At 41.5% G+C, this 23,093-nt stretch overlaps 1 protein-coding gene and 2 long non-coding RNA genes across 4 annotated transcripts in view; all 3 read right to left on the reverse strand.

The window, feature by feature from the left end:
- LOC116917761 (thrombospondin type-1 domain-containing protein 4) overlaps positions 1-16,114 on the reverse strand; it is a 61,569-nt gene extending 45,455 nt beyond the window's left edge. The window contains exons 1-2 of the mRNA XM_045170376.1: positions 15,741-16,114; positions 5,782-5,899 (exon numbers count right to left, since the gene is read on the reverse strand). Of these exons, the coding sequence (XP_045026311.1) occupies positions 5,782-5,899; positions 15,741-15,745 (123 nt within the window). The 5' untranslated portion in view covers positions 15,746-16,114. The remainder of the gene's footprint in view (positions 1-5,781; positions 5,900-15,740) is intronic.
- Positions 16,115-16,655: 541 nt separating this feature from the next.
- On the reverse strand, positions 16,656-18,516 carry LOC116916501. 2 transcript variants are annotated; one of them, XR_004390670.2, is made up of 5 exons: positions 18,223-18,516; positions 17,977-18,158; positions 17,857-17,917; positions 17,545-17,688; positions 16,656-17,475 (listed from the first exon to the last, which is right to left on the reverse strand). It is a non-coding gene; the product is annotated as an uncharacterized LOC116916501 (long non-coding RNA). The 2 variants fall into 2 exon arrangements; XR_004390669.2 differs by having other exon boundaries at positions 17,857-18,158; positions 18,223-18,515.
- A 797-nt stretch (positions 18,517-19,313) lies between these two features.
- Positions 19,314-22,423, reverse strand: LOC116916502. Its single transcript, XR_004390672.2, has 2 exons — positions 22,244-22,423; positions 19,314-19,735 (listed from the first exon to the last, which is right to left on the reverse strand). It is a non-coding gene; the product is annotated as an uncharacterized LOC116916502 (long non-coding RNA).
- Positions 22,424-23,093: the final 670 nt, after the last annotated feature.

Raw genomic sequence — 23,093 nt, forward strand, 5'->3', positions numbered from 1 at the left:
CGGATGTCCCGTTAAAAGGATGAGGATACGACGTACATCATCGGGACTGTAAAGAGGAGGTACGTGTACTACCAGGGGATGATTTTCTTGACACGCCATGTGATGCGTTAATAGCCAGTCGTGACAAATTACCCGTTATTGAACGTTCAAGGTCTTTGTCGTTCAAATAGCTCTATAATTTAGCGAATGAGAGACTGGCGTTGAAACGCAGGAAGTTGTAATTGATGCGAATCACAGCTACTCGTTTGAAGTCATTTTGGCCACGGACAGCACGAAACGGATGACACATCATTTTTTTTTTTTTAAATATAAGTGGCGTTTGTACAGATAAAAAAAACGACAGCGATTATCAAGTCTAATTCGAAAAGTTACATGTATAAAATAGCTGTCTGTCAAGAACTTGCTTGTAGAAAACGGTTGGAATTTTTCCGTTTTATTTCTCACCTCCCCAGCGCTGCGTGTCTACGAACGCTACTTTGTGCGTGAGGCATAGCTTCACTTCGGCTGTCAAAGAAGCTGATGTTATTAAACGTTTGTACGCTACTGTGTTGAATTTCCAATCGCCACTGACAGGTCCTTTTTGTACCCCTCAAACTGCTGTCTCTCATCATCCTATACAACCAGCTGATACATAAATACACAACTAATCGTTGCTATTGCTCGGGACGGCGATGAAACCTCTTTGGAATTTGGGAAATGATGACGTTTCGTTCAAGTTTAGACTATAACGGAACTGGTGGAATAGGATGCCGTTACCGGTATATATACAAGGAGATTCATCAGATAGAGAGAGGGATACCGATTTTCTAATCAACATATCTTTCTTAGGGAAAAGTCAAAGATAGTTTATATACGATGAGTTATAAAGGACATAAACTAGCTATATGTAGGCAGGAGCCAAGGTGGGCAATGGCCAGGTAATCAACCTCTTCCAGCTGATGAAACTCAATTGCTTCGCGTCAACGGTCGATTATATGCGTGGCTCGCGTTCCTTTTCTCCCTCCTGATGTTTATTTCAAAGAAAACAAAAAGATTTTTCCCCTGATCTTTATTTTTTCGTTTTGTTTCGAAGCGATGCGCCGACTGCAGATTCTTCGACACGATATCCTCCTCGTCCTAAACTCGGCTTCATTCATTGACTTAAAAGCCTTTCGCTGTTTCCGCGACTTGTTTTAAACGCCGACCGCAATATACGCGATGGAAACACAAGACTTGTGCGGAGGTCGATAGCTAAAAAAGAGAAGAGAAAGAGACAAGGATAAGAGGAAAATCCCAGAGATAAACACAAAAATAAAGGAGAGAAAGACGAAAGACCAATATAATGATTACGAGTTGCTTGTAACGAAAGCTTATCGCCATCAGCGCTCGACTGAAGGCGCTGCTGCTGATGCCGATTGACCTGCCAACCCGCAACACAAGATGTACGATAATATTTTTGTACCTCTAAAAAAAAACTCTCGGCCATAAGACTCACTCTCGATTAGGTATATATACGCTATGCACACTAGCACAGCAACAACAATAATAGGGAAAGACAGAAGGACAAGGGCGGCTCGATAATCTATCGGCTCTTGATAGTTCCTCGCGCTATTCGACTGTATCGGCTATTTTGTTCTTGCGTGGGGGAATCTACAAATGACATCATACCCGTCATTATTGAAAAGACGGGGGGATTTGGGGTGGATGTGGCATTTCTCCCCTCCGATCGTTTGGTTATTAGCCGATTATAGCTTGATCTTATTGTTTGTTAGCCGGCCCGTGGTCGGGCCGTTCCAGGCGTCGGTATATAGTTTTATTGGTTCATCTGTGCGTGCCTCCATGCAACATGTGAGAAGTTCCCATTTCAATCAAGCGTGTTTCTCATCCAGCTGCCTTTTCTTTTGTGTTTTCTATGTGTGTAATCGTCTGCCTTGTGTAGAGGTTTCCTGTTTGTCTCGACTATTTAACGAGCCTCCTCGTACATATGAGGCTTACTTGTTTACTGAGAAAGTGCCATCATTATTGGTAGACTGGATGCACTCGATCCCTCCTCGATATAGCTGCCAAGGCTAATGGAAAACAACAAACCAAGTCGCAACACATTTCCGGGAAAATGCGCCTTTAATGTTTATAAGGATTAGGCATGCATCCTTTCCTTTAAAAAAAAAAAAATGTTTGTTCACAAAAGTTTTTCTTGGCGGATGATGTCTAATTCGCTTCCCGGCGACCAGGGGGCGGTTGTTCGGGGTCGATCGCGTTTCAAACCGCACGGCACTTAACGAGTTACCAGCAGTTGAAGCAATACACATGAGAATGCCAGCAATCAATGTCGTAATAAAAACTTGGAAAAGAAAACAAGAGCTAGTTGGATCTATAAGTGAACACTCTTCCGTTGACGGAGCATATGATACGCACGGGGAGGGCTATATATAAGTGAATACATAAAGGCGGGGTGTCGTAAAATGGGGGGAAAAAAAAACGCGGAACCCCTCGGTAAAACCGAAAGCCGATCAATTTCGATGGCTGTCTCGATGCTTGGCATATGCCCTTATTGTTGATGTGACTATTCAAGAGTCATTAAAATAAAAGGAGACCGGGGAATTGAAAGAAAAGAAAAGAAAAAAGGAAGAAGAAAATCGTCGATTACTGTCAAACAGTGTTTATTGGCTCTGTGCTTATATGGAGTGGGAGGGGAGTGCTACCGACTGGAACACCATAAATCGACGGCTCATAAAAAACAAATTTTTTTTTCAACCTCTTCGTTGTTGGTTTCCCTACGAATTTGTTAACGCAAACGATGAAAAGACGTGTGCGTGTCACGTTCATATTTTGAAACGGACCATATCGTCTGAATGTCGGGACACGTGTCTCTTTATAGCGACGACGTGACGCCTTGAAAGGTGCTGGCCCCAGGTACACAACAAGTAGCCGATTAATAACAAATTGTTTTTAATTCAATTAGCTTTCCATCCTAACTGCCGTTAGGCAAACGGTGAGTAGCAAAGGAGTTCGAATTCGACGGAGGAGGGCAATCGGGTGAAGGTCTCAAAGTGGGGAAAAAAAAATCTTCTTTTGATACGTCAGTGTGAAATCGGCCTCGGGTAAACACGTACAGAATTTGTGGGAACGTCAAGAGGATGCGCTTTCACCTAACACAAAAACGCTACAACAACAACAAAAAAATGAATTCGAAACAAGAAAAAAAAGAGAAACACGAGCCAACAAACGTTTTTATTTTTTTTTTAAATCCGGGACGCGACTAATTGTAGTTTGTAGTTCCAGATAACACACGGCTCGTTATTTTGTGTCTACGCAATACAGACAATCAAAAATCCTCCCCACTCTTCCATCACCCTCCACCCAATCTTTTTCACTACCTCCCCCGTATATAAGAGAAAGGTCAAACCTCCCCTTTCTATTCTCTTCTTCCTTTACGCACTTCTTTACGGATGAATAAAACAAATTCCTTCCTGGCCAGCGCAAGGCCAAAACGTCAAAGAATTTTTTATTTATTCGATTTTCTACGCGTTGTGCCGACAAATCTTTCAACCAGCCTTGTGATTAATCGATCACGAATCCGGTGACAATCGACACAAGTCGATATTTCACACCACGTGCAGCACCGTCAGAGGGAAAAAAAAACAGTTTGGACGGACAGCGTGAATCGCATTTCCAGTACGGAGCGCTATTGTTCGACTCGCGATTTGATTGATTTTTCCATTGGTCGCCATGAAGGGGAGGATCGAACTGTGAAATAAAAAAGCTGCTGACACATGTTGCTAGCGTTAATAAACGTCCGATTCGCTTGTCAACAAGTCGATCGTGCCTTTCCTTTCAGAAATGATTCAACCAGACCTCAGTGGGATATTAAAATGCAATCAACTTAATTTTTGAGGGCGAAAAAGATGGCCATGTAGAGCTTGAACTGTAACCGATCCATTGCCACGTAGCCGCCAGTAGACCCGTTCTGTTTTCATTGACAGTTGAAAGCCTTCGTTCGATAGTCTAATTGATTTTTCTGTTTGCTCTTTCATGTGGAACGATCATCGCTCATACATATTCAGACAGACGGATTGAGTCTAGAAAGATTGGGGGCTATATCCCGCATGGGCCGATTGATTTGACCACTGCACAACAGGCAGGAGAAAGAGAAAAATAGCCGGAAATACATCGGAATATAAAGACATCTGTGTGTGATGTACTACATGAACTATCGACACACTCGGATGACTTTTTTTTTTCATCCATAAAACATTCGGACTGTCAAGCCATTTTCTTCCGTAAAGGAATAAGAAAAATGTGTGAATCTTTCTCTCTTTTGGTGGCTTCCAGCTGCTACTACAGTCTATTTAAACTATGTTCTCTTTTTTTATGTACAGCAATAGACAAGTCATACCTTTGCTCGCATCATAGACCAGCAGCAGTCAATAGTTTATTTCCCCTTTTTTTCTTTCGACCTCTGGCCCCGGTCATCAAAAAAAAAAAAAACCAACTGCGCTCCCACACGTCTACCGTTAAACAACTAAACTACCTACACAGCGCTCGTTTAAAAAATAAAATATATTCTTTTAAAATAAAAAAATAAACAATTTTTTTTTCGCGTCCATATAGTTCCCCTCGTTTTCGTTTGATGGACTTACAATACGCATAGTAAATAAATACTTTTCTTGACTCCATTTCACGTATCTAAGAGAGAGAGAGGTTTGCTATGTCTATTTTCAACTTCGTTTGACTACAGTCTTTTATTTTATTTTTTTTTTTTTCTGACTTCGGTTGGCGTTATTGCGGCTGGTTTCACGGCGGGACCAGGACCACCCACAATGGACGTCAAACTATCCATACCGGAATCTCTTGTCTGGCCATCTTCTTCTTTTAACTTCGGTCGTCGTCGACTCACCCCCATCGATGGACCCTTCGTAACCGGGGCCACCCCTTCGTAAATAATAATAAAGGAAGAAGAGGAAAAAAGAAAAGGGGGACAAAAAAAAATGTGAATGTGTGTATACACATTTAATCATCGTCTGCGGTCGTCCCACTAGAGCTCAGGGTGCTTGTTACCTGTACAAGGTTTCACACAGAGGGGAAGAAGAGATGACGAACATTCGAACCCATATTTAACATGACATCTGCCCCCTCCACCCCTCGCTTTTTATTTTTTTTTCACTAGGCCTATGTGCAACGGATGGTCAGTGAGTCGAGCTCGTCTTTTTGCGGTACTGCTTGCGTCGTGTTGTGTTACGCTTTCAAAATCTGTGAATACACACAAATGTTAACGCGTCTCCTCACGCCGATTGCTTCCATTTCTCCCTAGTCTTTTTTTTTTTATTCCTTTTTTTTTTTCGGGGGTCGTGTCCAATTCGTATAGAATGTACAAAAATAAACTAGTAAAAGAGATGGGGGATGTTTTGATTTATTGGAATGACCCGGCCATGCCCATCAGACGAACGGTGGGTATACGCAAAGCCCCGATTTCAATAGTTTGGCTGTACATTTTTTTTTGTTTTGTTTGTGTGTGTGGTACAGACATGCCTCTATTGTCCGCAATTTTTACTCCAACCCCCGTCGTCATTGTAGTTTGCATTCTAAGAAACTCCCCATGGCCGGACTCACTGCTGGACACGATATGGATATAATAGTTTCCCCCTAAAAAAAAGTTACTGCCAAACAATCCTCCCCCACTGTCCGTCTCTTATTCCTCTGCCACCCCTTTCAATGTGGAGGCAAACACCTAACTACATGTAAAGGGTGGGAGGGTTGTTGAAAAAAAAAAAAAAAACGGAAATTCATGAGATTGGAATTTACCTGTTTGGGGTATTTCCTTTCAGTTGAGTTGGTGGTGTTGTTGGTGGCTCGCACCAGAGGAGCCACCACAGCGGCCAGCATCAGGATCGAGAAGATGTTCACCGACCGAAACATAGTCCTATTTGTTCATATAAACAAGAAACATTTTTTGTAATGAAAGAGTAAAAATAACGAGATCCAAACATGTCATTAAAAATCTTAGCCTTGAGATGTGAAATATCGACTCCCCAATGTTCGTAGTATTCATGTAAATATACTGTGGGATCCAACAAGAGGGTATTGATTACACGAACGAACAAAATATTGAAATCTCGGGAATCAGGGCAAGAAAAAAGGATGCGAGTTAATCACACACGCAAGCTGATTGGAGAGAGAGAGAGGAATAGGCACGTGTCTTACAAGAATTCCCTTTTTCCAATCAGCGATTGAAGACTACATCTCTTTTCTCGATGCACCTCACACAATATCGAGAGGGAGAACAAAAAAGGTAGGTCTGATGTGATGATAACATGTTAAGGCATTGTGATGTAATGACAGGCCCGTGTCCCCCTCAGCAACTGGCAAACAAAATACAAGAGACAAGATGAAGAAGGTGCGTAACAAAAGAGGCCCAAGGTTGGAGGTGTTTAAATAGAAAGCATCCCCCCAAAAAAAAGGCTGTTGTTGTAAGCAATCAATCTCTGTATTAGATGGGAAACTTTTTATTTGAATGGGGAAAAAAAAATTCTCCAGCAAATGCGACGTGTCGACGTGCAATAGTATCACCACCCAAAGAGAGAAGAAAAAAGCAGACAGCGTGTTTGTATAACACACGCACAGCTAGAGTATATATACGATGTAGTATGTAAATGCCATCGCGCATTTCAACGTTCTAATCTATATAATGCCCAAGTCACGGTACAGCTTCTTTTCATTCACAGTTTGTTGCAGGCTTATAAATATATACATTTTTTATTTTATTTTTTTGGCTAGCTTGCTTTCGTCAACAACAAAAAATGTGTTCGTTCTTGTTTGACGGCATTATGCAATCACGCAATGCCCCTATGTAGTGGGTAGGGAATGAATTTGAATGGGTGCCAATAGGCGTCGTGTATGTACAGTGTAATAAACACAAGTTGTGGCCCATGAGAACCGAATGCTATTGATAATGTCATCAATTGACTGATGGGACTTACCAGCCCTTGACGTATACCATAGAAAAAGGCTAACCATTGAACAACAAGAGACCAAACAAAGAAAACAAGAGGATGTGGGATGTGGCAAGAGTTCCGAAAGAGCCAGAAAAAGTTAGGGTGTTACTTCCACCTGTTTTAATTATGTGTAATGCGTAACACATCTACGATGGCGCCCTCTCAATAAAGAAAACAAAAGTGCGAGTGGTAACTCGGCGAGTGGCAGAAAGCAATTGCGTGTTAGCATTCAGTCAATTATCTGGTTATCACGCTTATGAATCCATCAGACCGTAACAATTGTATACGCGTATGCGACGCACTGGCGGCTCCTCTCACGTGAGCAGCGGAGTAGGTCAAGTATGCGCGTCTACCTCATTTTTTTTAAAACGAGAGTGTCACGATCGGTTAAAGAGATTTGGGGGGAAAATATCGCTGCCAAAAAAAAAAGAAGAGCGTTACGTAATGCGTACACACGCCGCAATTGACCATAGAATCGATGTGTAAAAATGGCGAAACAGAGTGTTCAAATAGAGAGTGGCTTTCGTCTACTGGAACGCATGGCTGCGACGAGTCACCCGCTCTCTGGAAGTCGTTTGGCAAAACCTGCTGCAAAGCGATATGTAAAACACATTTAAAAAGAATCGTCATTGTTGTAACCGAAAGGCGGGGTCCAAACTGCCAGACGGGAGTCTGCGTGAAAAAAAACAAAAAACAACGAAGGACTACGGCAGTTTTTGTTGTTTTCCACTACCCGTTGCCACTTTTCCAAACGTGCAACCCCCTACCCGAAAAAAAGAAAAACAAAGAACCCAAAAAGCCTCAAAAACAATTCCTCTTCTTCTTTGTGAAGCTGTCGTTCACCGTCGCCGCTGCTGTTTTTCTTATTTTCCTCATTTATTTTTTCTTTCTCTCCTTCCCGCTTATTTTTTCGTTTCTTTTCTTGTTTCTTCAGCGGCCGTGAGGGAACGCACGCACGGCAGGGGGAGCATAATCAAAAAGTTATTTATACGAGCCGGGACGAGCAACGCGTAACATCACGGACGTCCATCCGAGTTGACGGGACGGAGCGACCGCGGCAAACGGCGACGATGTGCGTGAAACGACCGAATGAGTATGTGGACGGACCGAACCGTTCATCTCTCTGTTACAAGTACAAAGTCGATAGCGCGGCAGTTCTAAATTTGGAATCATATTCAACTCGTCGCTTGTCTGATTTTTCCCCTTTTCCAGCCGGCACGACGTCCGCTATTTCGTGTCCGCATAATTTATCGGCATTATTCTCGCCTTTTTTCACGGCAACTGTACACGTTACGTATTGAGGTCGTATACGGATGCTACAACCGGACGTGTTGGCGAGTAAATTATTTTTTTTTTTTTTTTTCGACGGCGCTGCTGGCCCAGCCGACCGTCAATGAAGTGTCGGACGCCTCATTCGAAACAAACTTTGCTTCCGAAAAAAAAAAAATGTGATCTAGGCTAGACGTGAGTCGTTCATTAAAATGAAAGTGATAAGTTATTGGTGAGTCAAATATTTCAACAACAAGAAGAAAAAAAAAGGGGGAAAGAAAGAAAAAAAAAGGGACGTCAAATGAATTAAATGAATGCAGTCAATGTGGAAATAGTGTAGGGTTTATTTAGGATTTTTGAAAAGAAATGTAAAACTCGAAAAAGAAAAACGAGGGACGTGAGTGAGTGATGGAAAGCGGTCACGCGTGCGTTCGCTCCAAATAAACAAAACCCGCCTCCAAAAACGTGATGATCCGGCCGTTACGAACCATCTAGATCCCGATTAACTATCACGTATATATCTCTCGCTTGTTTTGCTTTCTTTGAGCTCGTTTCGATGTTAATAGAGAAAACGTGGCATTTTTTCACGTCCGGTTGTTCACAAAATGTTTTGAATATTTCCTTGCCACTGGGCTAAAATATTGGGCTGTATATAGCCTAGAGCCAATTTCTGCTGACCTCATTTGTGCATGTATAATACGTTTTCCGGCAGTCAATTCGATTAGGAAACAAACAAAACAACAACAAGGGAAGTGCGACAGTCAGGAATCCGGTACATTAACTTGACGAAACGGCCAAAGAGAAAAGCAAGGGAGGAATAAGAAAATCAGTCACCACATTTTTTAGTGGTCAACGAATTCGATCGCGATGATAACACCGTTTCATCGAACTTCTCAGCCTTCCTTTTGTGTGTGTGTGTCTGTCTTCCTTCGCTTGTATGTTATTTGTATTTTATTGATTCGACTGTTACACGGATGGGCGCAGCAGACGGTCCGTAACACAAGTTGCTTGGGCGGACACGCGGGCGGCCGATGATTTACGGCTCGTGTCGTTCAGTCCTGTCGTCAAATCAACAGCCTCTCTCCTCAACTAAAGAACTGGTTTTCCTTTTTCTTTTTTTATTATATTCTCTTTTCGTTCCAAAACTGTACTGCCCCCATCGACTCTCCTTTCAATCTGCCTCTTTTATCTCACTGCCTTTTAGACTGGAAATTACCTAGCGAATGGCCGGCTGCTGGGCAAAACTTACAGTCTGACGTGTAGAGATTGAAGACGATTTACGATGCTCGTCAAGACTTTTGGACATTTCCTGCGCTCTCGTGAATAGGACGCGTGCACGCGGAGCGCAACGACAGGATGAGATAGGAGCGGTACGGGGCTATATAATAAGGATGCCAAGGCGATTTTGTTTTTTTTATTTTTCCAACGAAAAGAGTGAACGCTAACGCGCTTCGAGTGTGTAGCTAGCTCATAAAAATCAAATCACCTTCTTCGCTATCAATTATGAAGGGGTAAAAAAGAAAAAGGGGGCGGATATAGGGAGAGCGGAGTGTTTCTCCTTCCTTTGGTGCTCTTTCAAGAGAGTAGGGAAAGAGTTAGTAAAAACTAATATTAGTGGTATGAGGCTATTTCTTTTCTTTGACACCAGTCATTTACGGTGACGATTGTGCATCTCTTATCCCTTATTTCGAAATAAATTTCTACCTCCGGTAGTTTCGTTTTTTTTTTGGCTTTTTCTCCCCGACATGGAGGATTCCCACAAAAGATAACTGTTTTCACGACCGAAATGTTGTAGACTTTTCACGTAATTTTTGTTATCTCATTTGTGGCTCGAAATTGATATTAAATTATTGAAATGGTAGACGTAAAGACATGTTGTTTAACAAACGACCAATTGTATGAAACATTTATCATTCACGGTCTGTTTCCTAAGTAGGTTTCATTAGGCGACGTGTTTCTCAAACATCCATCGCAATATTTGGCACTGGAATTATGAACCATCTGTTCCAGCCGAAGCAAATGGCTATCGTCATCCGTAAGAAATGTCTTGTTTATGTTTTTTGGCAGCCAAACAAATCAAACGAATTCTTGAAACTTGGCATGCAAAAACTGGGCCGTCCCAATGATCCGACCCTTACGGCCGTTACCCATCCGCAATTTGCCTGAGGAAGAGAAAATAAATTCTTCTTCGTATACTGGACAAAAAAAAAAAAATACAACCCATCCACGTTGCCTTTTGATTGTAATCGAACTTGATTTGTAGAACAGACCCTTTAAATAGATTTCAACTGTTGGATTCTATACAATACACGCTGTTATGTATACGTCTTACGATAGAGCCTCATTTCAGCCAGCATCGGGTATCGAAAGCCCAGCATCTCATTCGATTCAGTTCGAGCCAAAATCCCGACTGACCTTCAACCGTCTGATGGCCAACCGACTCCTCCCAAAATCAAGATCCGCCCGTCAGCATCATTCCCGAAAAAATCAGCAGCCAACATAACAACATGAGCGCGAAAGAGAAGAAGACCATCAACCGTCTGAGACCCGTGCACAACTCAACATGGTCGACCGTCAGGCTAGCAACACAAGAATCCACAAATACAAGAAAAGAAAATAACCAATAAAAATAACAAGGATGACCGACATTTCCGGCTCGTCGCCTTTCCTCTTATACTTCCATTCGTTCCTTTTTTTTCTTTCTTATTCATCGTTCTCTGCTTCCTTTTACCCTTTTCTTTCTGCGTCCTTCCTATAAATGTCTGTTATTTTATTTCTGTGTGTAACTCTCTTTTTCTCCCTGACTTCTGTCGTCGCTCTACACAGTGATTTCTGATCGCATTCGAGCTGCACGTTTCCCCAGTTGCATAAATACATCGGTTCAGTTGCCCGGCTGTATTACATACACAGAGGCTATCGAACTTCTTGTCCCTCTATTTGGTTTGTGCAGCTTCACGCTGCACAAGCCCAACGGTTGCACACTAAACATACCACCCATAACGTGATGTGTATAATACATGTTATACACACGTAGAGCGCAGATCGCGTTACAAACTGGAGCGAATTAGACTCGCAAATGCTGGTCCCACTTTTTTTTTTTTTTTAAACAAAAATAAAATATAAATCAAATAAAAACGAACGCGGGGAAAAGGACATACGGTTATCGTGCAGCCGACCGGGAGAAACAAAAAAAATAGATGATAAAGAATTTTTATTGAAATTGAACAGCAGCAGTGAGGAAAAGAAATATCGAGCGAAACGGTGGATTACGGTGAGTTTGCAGCCAAAATTAGGCAATTGAGGCGAACAAAAAAAAAAATCTGAGCCCGTGAACACGATTACAGCTGCTGTTGTCCTGCTTTTTTTTTTGTTTTTGTTTCCTCCCAATCATCTTCTCCTCGGTGGACAACGAACGGACTTTCAAAGTGGGTTAATAAAGAGAATTGGAGGCCTTGACGTTCCACGATGGTGGCTCCAAGGAAAAACATTGGCAAAAGTCATGAAACAGTGTGCGGTAACACGCGGGAGCGGGAGGGGATTTCTCGGTTGGCAATCCACGTCTTGTGCAGTAAGCGTCTCGCATCGCGGGAGCTGCCCCTCCGCGTTTGCATTTAACTACTTTCTACTACACACAGGAAAAAAAAAATGATATTAGCCAGCCCGTAAGCGCCATTGCGTGGGCGGTGTCTCAGTTTCGCTCGATGGCCAGCTAGTATTGAACACTAGCGCACAATAAAAACACGGGAAACGTGGTGCTGCGTTAGCCCTTTAGAGAGGTGAGCGGAATCACGACTTTCGCCAGGCTTTCTCACCATCAGATATGGCTCATTCAGTTTCTTATATAGCCTTCATCTAGATGCATTCAAAATGAGTTTTTTTTGTTTCTCTCTTTCCTTTCAAGGGTCTACTCTACTAAGATAATTTCTTTGCTAGTAAAGAGTGCAGTTTTGTCTTTGGAAAACATTACGTCTATACGTGTTTTGTGCTCATGCGCAGACCTCAAATGCTGGACAAAACGGACTTTAGATATGCACTGTAAATCAGACACCGCGTGTGTGTGTGTGTGTATTGTGTGTTGAGAAAAGAATGGAGTGTATAATGGCAGCCACCCTTGACGGCGATGAGCACACACCCACACTTCTTTCTATTGCGCCCGACCGAACGGAGGCGACGCTTGGCTGCAGCACGACACGCAACAAGGACGCCACTCGGCGTGCTGAATAGTCATACTCGTTTTCTCGCTGAAATCATACGACGACACGTAAAATCTCGCATCAATTTCAGTACAAAATATTAAATCATAAAACAATAGGAGAAAAACACAGTGAAACAACAGCGGAACACGATAATGTCAAACTCCCGTAGAGCAAATCCATTGCAAAGTTTGAATGTTTTGACTTGACCTTTGTTGTACCTTACCGTTTCAATATTAAACCTTTTTTTTCACGTAAATATCTCCCCTTAATCCACTGAAGGACGGTGGTGAATTGGAACACAAACGAGACCACCATCGCCGTTTGTTTAATGGGACTTGTGCGCGTGGGAGAATAAGTGTGACCAAAGCATTAGACTGGACTGCAATCAGATTTGCTTTCATTTTTTTTTTTTTTCATCACGAGCAATCATTGAAAAATTGTTCGTGCGACTGCGAGGACCTACTTGGTGACGGTTGGAGATTTGACATCAATAGATTTTTACGTTATAGCGCACAATAATGCGGTGATGGGCTTTAGAATAAGGGGAAAGAAGATCCGCAGGTATCCGCATTGGACACGCTCGTCGGTCAGACTGAATTTTTTCTTTCGACAGATGAACATCGTTAGCTTCGCTACTTTCCGCTCTCTACGAGTCTAGTTATAGCCTCCACCGCTGTGTCTCCTCTTTAGTTCCCCCCCCTTTACCAGCCCTTGGCCGCCATTATATTACTCCCGTATGCAATAAGAAAGCGATTCGTTTGGTTAACAATAAGGAAATCCCAAGAAAGACCCAAATTCAACCCCTCTACATGTGTGGCGATGTTATCTCGATGCCATTTGATTTTTATTTAGAAGGCTAGAGATACATTTTATTCGAAAAGAAAAAAAAATAATATATAGAATATTTAAAAAAGTAGGATAGAGAAAAAAAGCGGAAATATTTCATGGAAAATGCATCGTAAATGTCAGTGTTTAAGCTGTTATACAAAGTTAAGGGCGGCTTCGAGGTTTTTCTTGTTGTGTAACAAAAGCACGACATAGACAAGACAGCCGCAATGTGAGCAAAAGTGAAAACTCGACGGGCTTCCAGTAGATCAAAAGGCGTGAGAGGACTGTCGACCAGCACGAGGGGATGGTAACACACAAGTGGAGGGGAGAGACGCAGACAGAGAGAGACAAAGTGAAAAGAGAGGAACGAAGACGAAAGGGAACTGAAAGAGAGAGGTGCGAAAAGGCCTCGGCCGACAATGGCGCAACACGGGGCTGCTACAATTCGTACAAGACGGTGACGTGGAAGACTCAAGTCAAACAAAACGAAAAAAAAAAAAAAGCCTCTGGCGCCTATTCTTCACCTTTTCTCCCTCAACTTTTGACCCGAAAAGAAGAAATCTGTACGGAGAAAAAAAAAAAACTACGAGCATTTGTTTGTTTATGGTGCATCTAGTCACTACGTCCAACGCTCAAACTGGGAAGTAAAAACAAAACAGATTTCAAATAATAGGTAACAACCTGTCGACCCACTTTGGTTATGTCTAGTTTTGAAAAAAAAACCAACTGTTAACTACACAAGTCTATTAAGGGAAAAGGTAATCTTCTTCTTTCTTCACTCGTGTTTGACTCGTAATTGTTCGTAAGCTGAAGTGGGGGGTCAACACAGCCAGCGGTGGCCAAAAGAGAACTGCGCGCTGCGTGACCCATCCAAAATCTCTAAGTGATGCGGTATGCAGCAAGTAGCCGAGAAGCGGATACTTCACATTTTTTTTTTTTAAATATAGAAATAAAAAATATAAATCGGATGAGGAAGGAGGAGGGATGTTGAGAATTTCCTGCCCCTGCTGAGAGAAATGGAACGTCCGGGGGCCAATAAACATATACGATGGACCGCGCGCGCGTTAGCTTTAACAAGGCAACCCCCCTAGCTGTTTGGGATGGGGTTTTCTTTTTTTTCTTCCGATAAACCAAAGTATCGTTGTTCTTGTTTTTCTTTGACGTCCGAAACCGATAAGGGCGTCTCATTAGTCCGGTGGAATGAGAAAGCGTTCCACTCTTTTCCCGACTCGATTGAAACATTTCCACCTAGACATATCCACCCTATGCTTTTTATTTTATTTATTTTTTTTTTACATAACGATCGGTATCGTGTTGAGAAGGGATGAAAACTTGGACTAGAGCCCTTTGTATCCGCACTACCACAAGAGAAAACAAAAACAAAAGGGTTGGGCAATGTTTCACCAGTCTATAGTGACGCAAACGGGAATGAATAAACGGGGCTGCACGATAAATCACAGCGGGCATAGACAACTCTTTCTTCCAGCCGCTATTCAACCAGGCCATCATAACCGACTTGTTATACCACATTCATTGAATCTGGCCAGTTTTCATTTTTTACTGATTAGGTGGAAGATGAGTTGATCAAAGCTGACCCTTTAAATGCTCTCGACTAAGAACGTTAACGCAGAAAACAATAGCTGTTTTTCATCCCCTACCGGACACGCAATCGGGTTTCCACCATCAAACAAAATCAAAAGTAAGACTATCCCTTTTTGATGCCTTTTTGGCTTCAGCAACCAGTGCTGGATTTATGTACTCGACATTTTTTTTTAACGTTCTTTCGGGTCCCGCGGCTCCATTCAATGCCAGCAGTTCGTCTCCAATAAAAAAAGCTTTCAAAAACTCTTGAGCGACGTTTAGCGTCAAATTAAAAAGCCAGCAGGTAGCAGGATTATGAAACCACTGTTGCCGCCATCCTGATAGACCAACAACAAAAACATCACAACAGCAAAGAAAAGAAAAAAAAAGGCCGGCGTTTTTTTTTGGCTGCTCAGTTTAAGAAAGGGGAAATAAAAGGCAGGTCGTTAAAAATAAAAGGCAATATGTGGCATTTTGCTCAGAAGATCAGGGCACAAGATCAGCTTAAAAAAGAAAATACGAATGGCAGCGTCACAAAACATGTAGAACTGCGTCACACAAGTCTCAAGGAAAAATCTAGTGATACGGGGATGATGTACTTAAACATGCAGGGGGTTCCTCGTCTTCCATAATAATAACAATAAAAACGAGAAAGAAAACAGCAACAGATTTGCTGCAAGGAATGAGGGTATTCAAGAGTTATGCCAACTAAAAAAAAATAAAAAATTGCAAGCACAATTGCGGTGGCTTTACGACAATGACCGTTGGGCAAGGAAGTGAGTGACACGAAACAAATCTGCAAACATTATTGCCACTTTGATAAAAAAATTTGTGATTTGACGACGTTTGACAGCGACAAGCGCTTGTGCGTTAGAGTGTTTAGGGTGTTATTTACCTCATCCTTCGTTTTCACCTGGAGCTATAATTGGTTTGACAAGATGATGCTTCCCCGGCCCTAAAGGCCAAATATCCATGAGCACTAGAACGATCACCAATGTTGCAATTTTTTTTTTCCTTTCTCACTTCACTTTTTGATTATCTTTTGTTAGCTTTCAATCAGTCCACTTTGCCGAAGGATCACCAATTTTTAAAATTTCAAACTTTGGCCACCTTAGAATTCAAAATGTCCGATCGCAAAAAAAAGGGAAATAAAATAAAGAAATTGAGAGGACACTCAAGGAATGAAAGGTGGGGAGTCAAATCACTGGGAATTAAGGAACAGGCGAATGCAAGGCGCGTCCAACGCACGTCGTGTCGCAAACCCAACTGGCATGGACTTGGCTTCGCCTCGGTCGATATAAACCGGGCGCGCTGCGGACTTTTGGGTAGGTGGGGCGAGAGCTGCACTGGAACGCTGGCGGTGCGTATAGGGAGGCCAATAACCAAAGCAAGCTGAGGTAGTACTGCGTTACGTTGTAGTAGCATCCACGTATCTAGTGTGTCTTTCTTACCTTTCTATTACTATGCGTACATTGTACGTGGCGCCTCCCTGGTTGTCGTGTGTACACAGTGGATGCAACTCAACCGACTTTCCATGCCGGAATGAGCTTGTAGAAGTTCCTAACTCGCCTTCCCACCACTTTTCAGCACTTTACTGCATTGTTTTTTTTGTTTTTTTGTTTTTTGCTTTTTTTAAAAAGTAAGTTGTTACCGGTGGGAAGACAAACTTATATCGCCCCTCCTGACGTGATGCAAAAGGAGAAACGTAAAATGTTGGTTACGCTTTTTTGTTAAAAATTCACGTGGAAAGAGAAGAGGGGGAAGAGAGAGGGGGGCATATTCTTAATTGCCATTTTATTATTACCGTTTTTTTGAGACGATTCATCAGTCACACGTAGAAAAAGACAGAAGCGAAAAGTTGAAAGTTGTGTTGCTCTGCTGATCAGCTGACGCTGCGGTTCGCTAGTTTCTGCGCACTTCCGTCGTACTTTCCAACTATTATTGTATGACAACAGACAAGTGAGACACGGTTTATTTTTACGTCACACACTTGAAGCGGAAAGCAAATAGATTTGGGGGGACGGACGGAATTTGCATCGCGTTGTTGTATGCGACAAAATGTGACCATTCGAAATTCGTCATAAAAATATACGAGGCCATCATTCCGCATGGCACCATAATGTTCCGTACATATAAAATACATCCGGTAATTCACTTCTCCATTTTTTTGTTTTGTTTTGTGTTACTCCGCACTGTAAAATGTTGTCACTACAAGGGTGGATCCGCGAACGTATAAAAATGTACGGACATGGTCATTGAGAATTCGAGAAATCCTATACAGCAGAGGATGAAAGACCCCATTGGCCTTTTTGTTATCCTTTCTTATGATTTCTTTTTTCCATCATTGATAGTTATTATCTATTAAGGAAATTCGATCCAATTCCAGGCAACTGTACGATGAGATCACGAAGACCATACATCCTCGTTTCCCTCGATCCTGTAGACGGGAGACATTTTTCTTTTTTATCTTGTAATCGGAGATGAGTGGCGGATAAGCTGCTGGATTGAAACGTTGACCCAACAGCAACTATGTCGAGATGAGTCCATCTGCTATCAAAAGAGGCAAAAATTTTTTTTCTCTCAAAACTGCGGGCAAAGAGGCAAAGAAAGAATGGGAAGCTACCGACATTCTAAAAAAAACCAAACCAGGTATTCATTGTGCAAATGTTCACATCCAGCTGATTTGAGGTGACACTAACCGGCGAGAGGAAATGGTTGACGATCCATTTTAATAGACTGGGCGTGAATACCGTTGAATAAGTGCTCTCTGTCGAGCCTCTGTGCGAAAGTAGAAAAGAATTGCGAACTTCACCGGTTTAACTCCGGCCGGAGGGGAGTAACAGCTTGCAGTCAAAGAGCAAAAAAAAAAAAAAAGGTGAGCCAGACGTACATCGTGCCGACGCATTCAGACAAACTATTAGAACCGCCCTTTATTTTAACGACGAACAAGCAGCCATTTCATCAAACAATTTTTCATCGTAAAGGCGTCGTTGAAACGTGTGATACCTTACCTTGTCTCAGGTTGTTTTGATCCATTCCGTACCCTTTTCGTCAGCAAAGAAGACGGCAACACTGCGGAACTGAAATATTCGACAGCACTTGTTTAACCTTCGCTTCATCGACTTTATTACCTTTGTATACGCAAAGCGTGTTCCAGCAAGCACGAATACAATCGTATGCTTGAATGCACGCCGGAAATGGATTTAAAAGTTTTTTTTTTTTTTCATTTGTTTTCTTTCGTGTATAGCGTAATAATTGAAAAAAATAAAAGACTCCTCCTATACTCACGGCGTCCTTAAAGAATCATCATTTTCTGCGATGCAATTATGTACAAAAGAATTCAAGAAGAAATAAACAAAAAAGATTTGTACAAGTACCGTATATCAGGTGTGAGAAGAGGCAGCATGCAAATGTGCGAATTAACAATCCATTTTCTCCTTGAATAATGAACAATATGCTGCGCAGTTGTGACTGATGATTGATGATGACGCAGTGTAGGGAGTGCGGAATGTTTCCGTCTTGCCTGAACCGTACCTGAACCGATGCTGAACTGTTGGACCGATGAATTCGCAAAGTCATTTCCCTTCCAACTGCAATTTCCCCCTATTCTGCCACCTTACGTCATTGTGACAAATTAGGAAAAATAAAAAAGTAGGGTATCGGTAACGAAGCAAGTGTGCCAAACTTCACGTCATCTGTTGTCAAAGTTGGAGTGAGGGAGACAAAAAAAAAAAGAAAAGGTCATCATTCGTTTAGAAAAATATTTAAATTAGTTTTCCTATCCTTCCCATTCTTTTCAGCATTTTTATTTTTTCCATATGGTCCGTGTCGAAAAATTGTGTGCCAAAAAAAAATCTCACACCGCAGGTCCTTTTGAAGACGCCGTTTATGTGGTGAGAAATGTAAGCCTCTGGTGTTTGGCAGCGGGTTTTCTCTCCCTATCTACACAATAATACTGATATTACTCATGCGTTGGTGCGAAGCCAATATCGAACTGGGTTTGATTTTTCTCTCCCCCAAAAAGGCATGGCTCATGCTTTATGTCAAACGAAAAACTTGAATGACAAACGACAAAAGACGTCTAAGCCTCTCTGTATAGGCTCTACTCCGCCATTCCGCCGTGTTTTTGGAGAGTTACGGCCATAATAACTGCTGTTTATCAAAGAATGCGAAGAAAAAGTCACACACACGATTCATTCGACAGTAAAAGAGCGGAATGTATTCAGCTCGCCCTTGAACAAAAAAAAAAAAATTTAAAGCGACGTCGGGAAAAAATAAAAAATAAATACAAAATAAATAAATAAAAGAAAATATATAAATCAGTATTAAGGTCGGATGATCCGGGGAGTTGACTAAGGGGAAATAAGGGCGTATTTCACGCTGGAATTGGGGAGCGAACATAATAAGGCTCGTTCGTAATCCGTGCGCACGAATGAAAAAGGGGGAGTGTGAACACACACAATTTAGGTCAACTTGACTCAACTTTTATTCCTCATTCTATAACGGGTATCATGCAAAACTATTACGTGTGCAAGGAAAAGTTCGCAGAAACTGGCAATCAGCCAGTGATCTTTTGCGCTTTTATAAATAAAAAAAAGTTGTCTTGCCCGCAACAACAACAAAAGGGCGAAATAAGGCACCGCCCTAAAAGTACACTATTATCAAATATTAACTTGATAGCCCATTTTTTTTTTTTTGGTCAAAATGTAGAACACGTCAAGTATTATGTGCACCGGTATTGTATAAACAGGTACAGTACGCATGGGCGGGAAGAGAAGCGTGATTCGGCGCCGTTACGTCTGGCGCCGACATGACTGCATCCTCATGTTCCGAACAGACGGGAAGTTACTTTGAATTTTTTTTTTTCTCTCTTCCGATCTTATTTTTTATCTACAAAAACAAAAAGAAAAAAACTAGTTTATTAGCACGATGAATATTAACTGCCACCGAAAAAGAGTAAATGATGTTAAACGTAACGAAAATAACGTGTTTATGATGCTATCGACGTCATGTTGCTCTAATATAGCCTTATACTTTCATGCCAGATGAGCAACAGACATCCATAACGCGACAGGTAACTACATATTTCATCCGGATGGCTATCTCTCTAAAGTCCAGGCAGCATAACGCTTGCATGTTCGGCAGTGAGTGGCATATCTCATATCGTCGAAAGTCTTTGGAATGAGATGAAACTCGGTGAAACGAAGAGCGGTTGACCTGTTGAAATCATATGCTCTTACAGGCAGCATCTGTGGAATGCGAGGGACATCAGCAACAATCATCACAACAGATGAGAAAGGACTCTTAGTTATGTTACGTATGTCATCCGATTTTGTGTCTAGTCGAAGGACGCCAATCTGTGCAGACGGTGCGCATTCCTCTCAACAACTTACTGGATGCCAGCAAATTATTGTTCCAAATGCGATTTATGTACAGCTGCTGCGCTCTAGAGCAATTAAGCCATACCGGCTTAAAGGTCTGGCATTAAAAAACGCAAGACGGGAGCTTTTAACGTGCCATCTAATTTTGCTTGTCTCTGGTTCTCATTATTTGATTTGAACGATTTTTCGATCTCTAATTTGCTGCGAGAGCCACCTAGTAGTGACGCGTTCAATTAATGTTTTCGAACAATAGATGGCGATTTGAAAAAAACAGTTACCATCAATTTCGAAAATTAAGCAAACCACACAGACTCGTTTAAAAATAAAACATCTGACTGATCGATTCACCTTCGTCCATCTCTGTGTGACTTTTATTTCCAAAATATAGATTAACGGTGACAGAAATAGCCACTCTGCTGGATTGACAAATGCTTTCAGCAGTGCCGGAATACGGAACGCCTGTACCGGTCAAAAAGTCCCGGGTGCATCACCATCGACCGGTTGGCTCTTTTTTGCACGAAGATAACAAAAAAGAAAGAAAATGGAAAAGCAATAACAAACAACAAAAAAAGAAAAAAACAAATAAATGTTTGCCTATTCGTGTTGTCTTCCTTTTATTCTTCTCTCAACTGTCCCCGTCTATATCTGAACACGACATTTACATATTTCAGGCGCGTAGCTTGTCAATCCCTTTTTCACCAATTTCACGTAGCCTTTTTATACGGCCAAAGACGAGCCTATTCTATATATGAATATCAGATGGAACCCAATCTTAGCTCAAAGCGGTGCGTTCCTACACACACATACACACACAAAAAAGTCTTATCGAATAGCTTGAGATTTGTTGCCATCCAATTCAGGAGAGAATGGGTAAAAAGGGAGAAGGAAAATATTATGCCATGTATCATCCACATATAGCAATAGGGGATACACTAAAAGATAGCCAGGCAGACAAAACACGGGCATTAAGCATTATATTTTAAAAATCGATTCCGCCTTCGCGCGTAGGTTTGAATAGCAATCTCAGCAATGCTGGTGGATAGGCATTCTTTTCACGTATTTAAAGCAACCAAAAATGTACGGATCGTTGTATATTTTAAAGAAATACGCTACGATCGAGGATGGGTATGTCGGGTTTAGACGAATAAGATTTGACCTAGTATTTTTATGAGATTGCCATTAGGACAATCGAGTTGCCGCCTGCTCACTGGTTTATTGCTGATCGATGGAGATAATGAGCTGTATAATTTTTTCTTCATTATAAACTTGAACGGGTTTCACTTGACATGCAAACACAGCAAAAGCAAACATGATTACTGTAAATAGTGTCCTTACAGGACTGCGTGTGTGCTCGGATGTTTCTTTCTCCTTACTTTGAGTCAACGTTTTACACGCACAAAAAGTACTGGAAAAGTGTTAGGAAAATCCGACAAAAGAAACATCTCAAAATTAAACTCACAGCGAAAAAGAAATAAATAAAAGCCGACAAAATGGATCGATGGCCGAGTGAGATGGCGAGACATCTTTAATGATTGCCTAATCAGCACAATCTCAGCTTAAAATCGTCGAAAAGTTGGGCGCACAGAAATCGGAAAAAAATACTGAATTTGAATAGAAGAACAGAATATGAATTCGTGTACGGCTTCTGTCGTTCTACGCAGTTTGTATTGCACATGTAAGGGTGCGTTTACAAAGTTACATGTAGCCCACACAAGTTTAATATTGAACGCCGAGAGCTTAGCATTTAGTTATGGTCTCCAAATGATGACAGCGATTTTGTTTCTAATTGTGTTATGCGGTGGATTGTGGGCGCATATTACAAAACTATATGCGTAGTAGATACCTTACTAAGTTCTAAGTTGGAAAGAGCTTTTCAGACGCGGTAGCCTTAACTACGAACATCGATTTGTGCCTTTCCTACAATTTTTTCTTGATTTTTCAGCACAAAAAGTTTTAATTTAACGAAAAAAAAAAAAAAAAAAAAAAAGAAACATTTTAAAATGGGAGAACGACGTACCTGGAAACAAGTTTTTTCTGCATGAAGGTGTATAAGGAAGTAACTGCGTACCTGAAAGCATTGGGCTCAACTAGAAAGATGGAAACAAAAATGCGACTCGTGTAAGAGGATAGGGCACAAATTATCAACCTAAAACTGTCAAAACAAAAGACAATCGACGAAAAAAATGAAAACGTCTGAAGGAAGAGAGGACGGGGTAGAATTAGGATATTTTTGCGTAATATTTACACTGTTCCTCCTATTCCCCTTTTTCCATGTTATGCTGTTGGCATACTAATATCTGCAACCCTGCAGGCTATCTTGCAAATATATGAAATTTAAATACAATGTCTATAGAATGAATTTTTTCTCCTTTGTCACACAGCCTTTAGGGGTTTTTTTCCCCTAGGATAATATAGAAAACATTGAGGGTACGGGACAAATGATGAATTGCAGACCTATTTCGAATCTATCAAGTAACGTAGCATTCTACAGTTTGACATTTTATGAGCTTGGAGAGAGTGTTGACTATAATAAATAGATTTCCATCCGTTACCTGTCTGGGCAACGTCTGAAAACGCCCAGATCGGCTCGAGTATGTAATCAACTCTAACGGGCAATTTCACTGTATATTTTCAAGCCACTTGATATGGTGGTATCGTGAAATTGCACTGGGCGCAGCAATTTCCAACACTTTGGCTGAAGCTGGGTGCTTACATAACCTGTTCCGACTCTTCCTTTCTATGGAAAATCACACTTAAAATGAAGACAGAAGGAACGAAGCGAAGTTCACTTCATTCAAAATCCATAACATCTCCAAGCGGATGCATTCTGATAAATATAAAGCTCCACGTTGCATTAGCAGCGGAAG

The sequence above is a fragment of the Daphnia magna genome, linkage group LG2, assembly GCF_020631705.1.
Source record: "Daphnia magna isolate NIES linkage group LG2, ASM2063170v1.1, whole genome shotgun sequence".
NCBI lineage: Eukaryota > Metazoa > Arthropoda > Branchiopoda > Diplostraca > Daphniidae > Daphnia > Daphnia magna.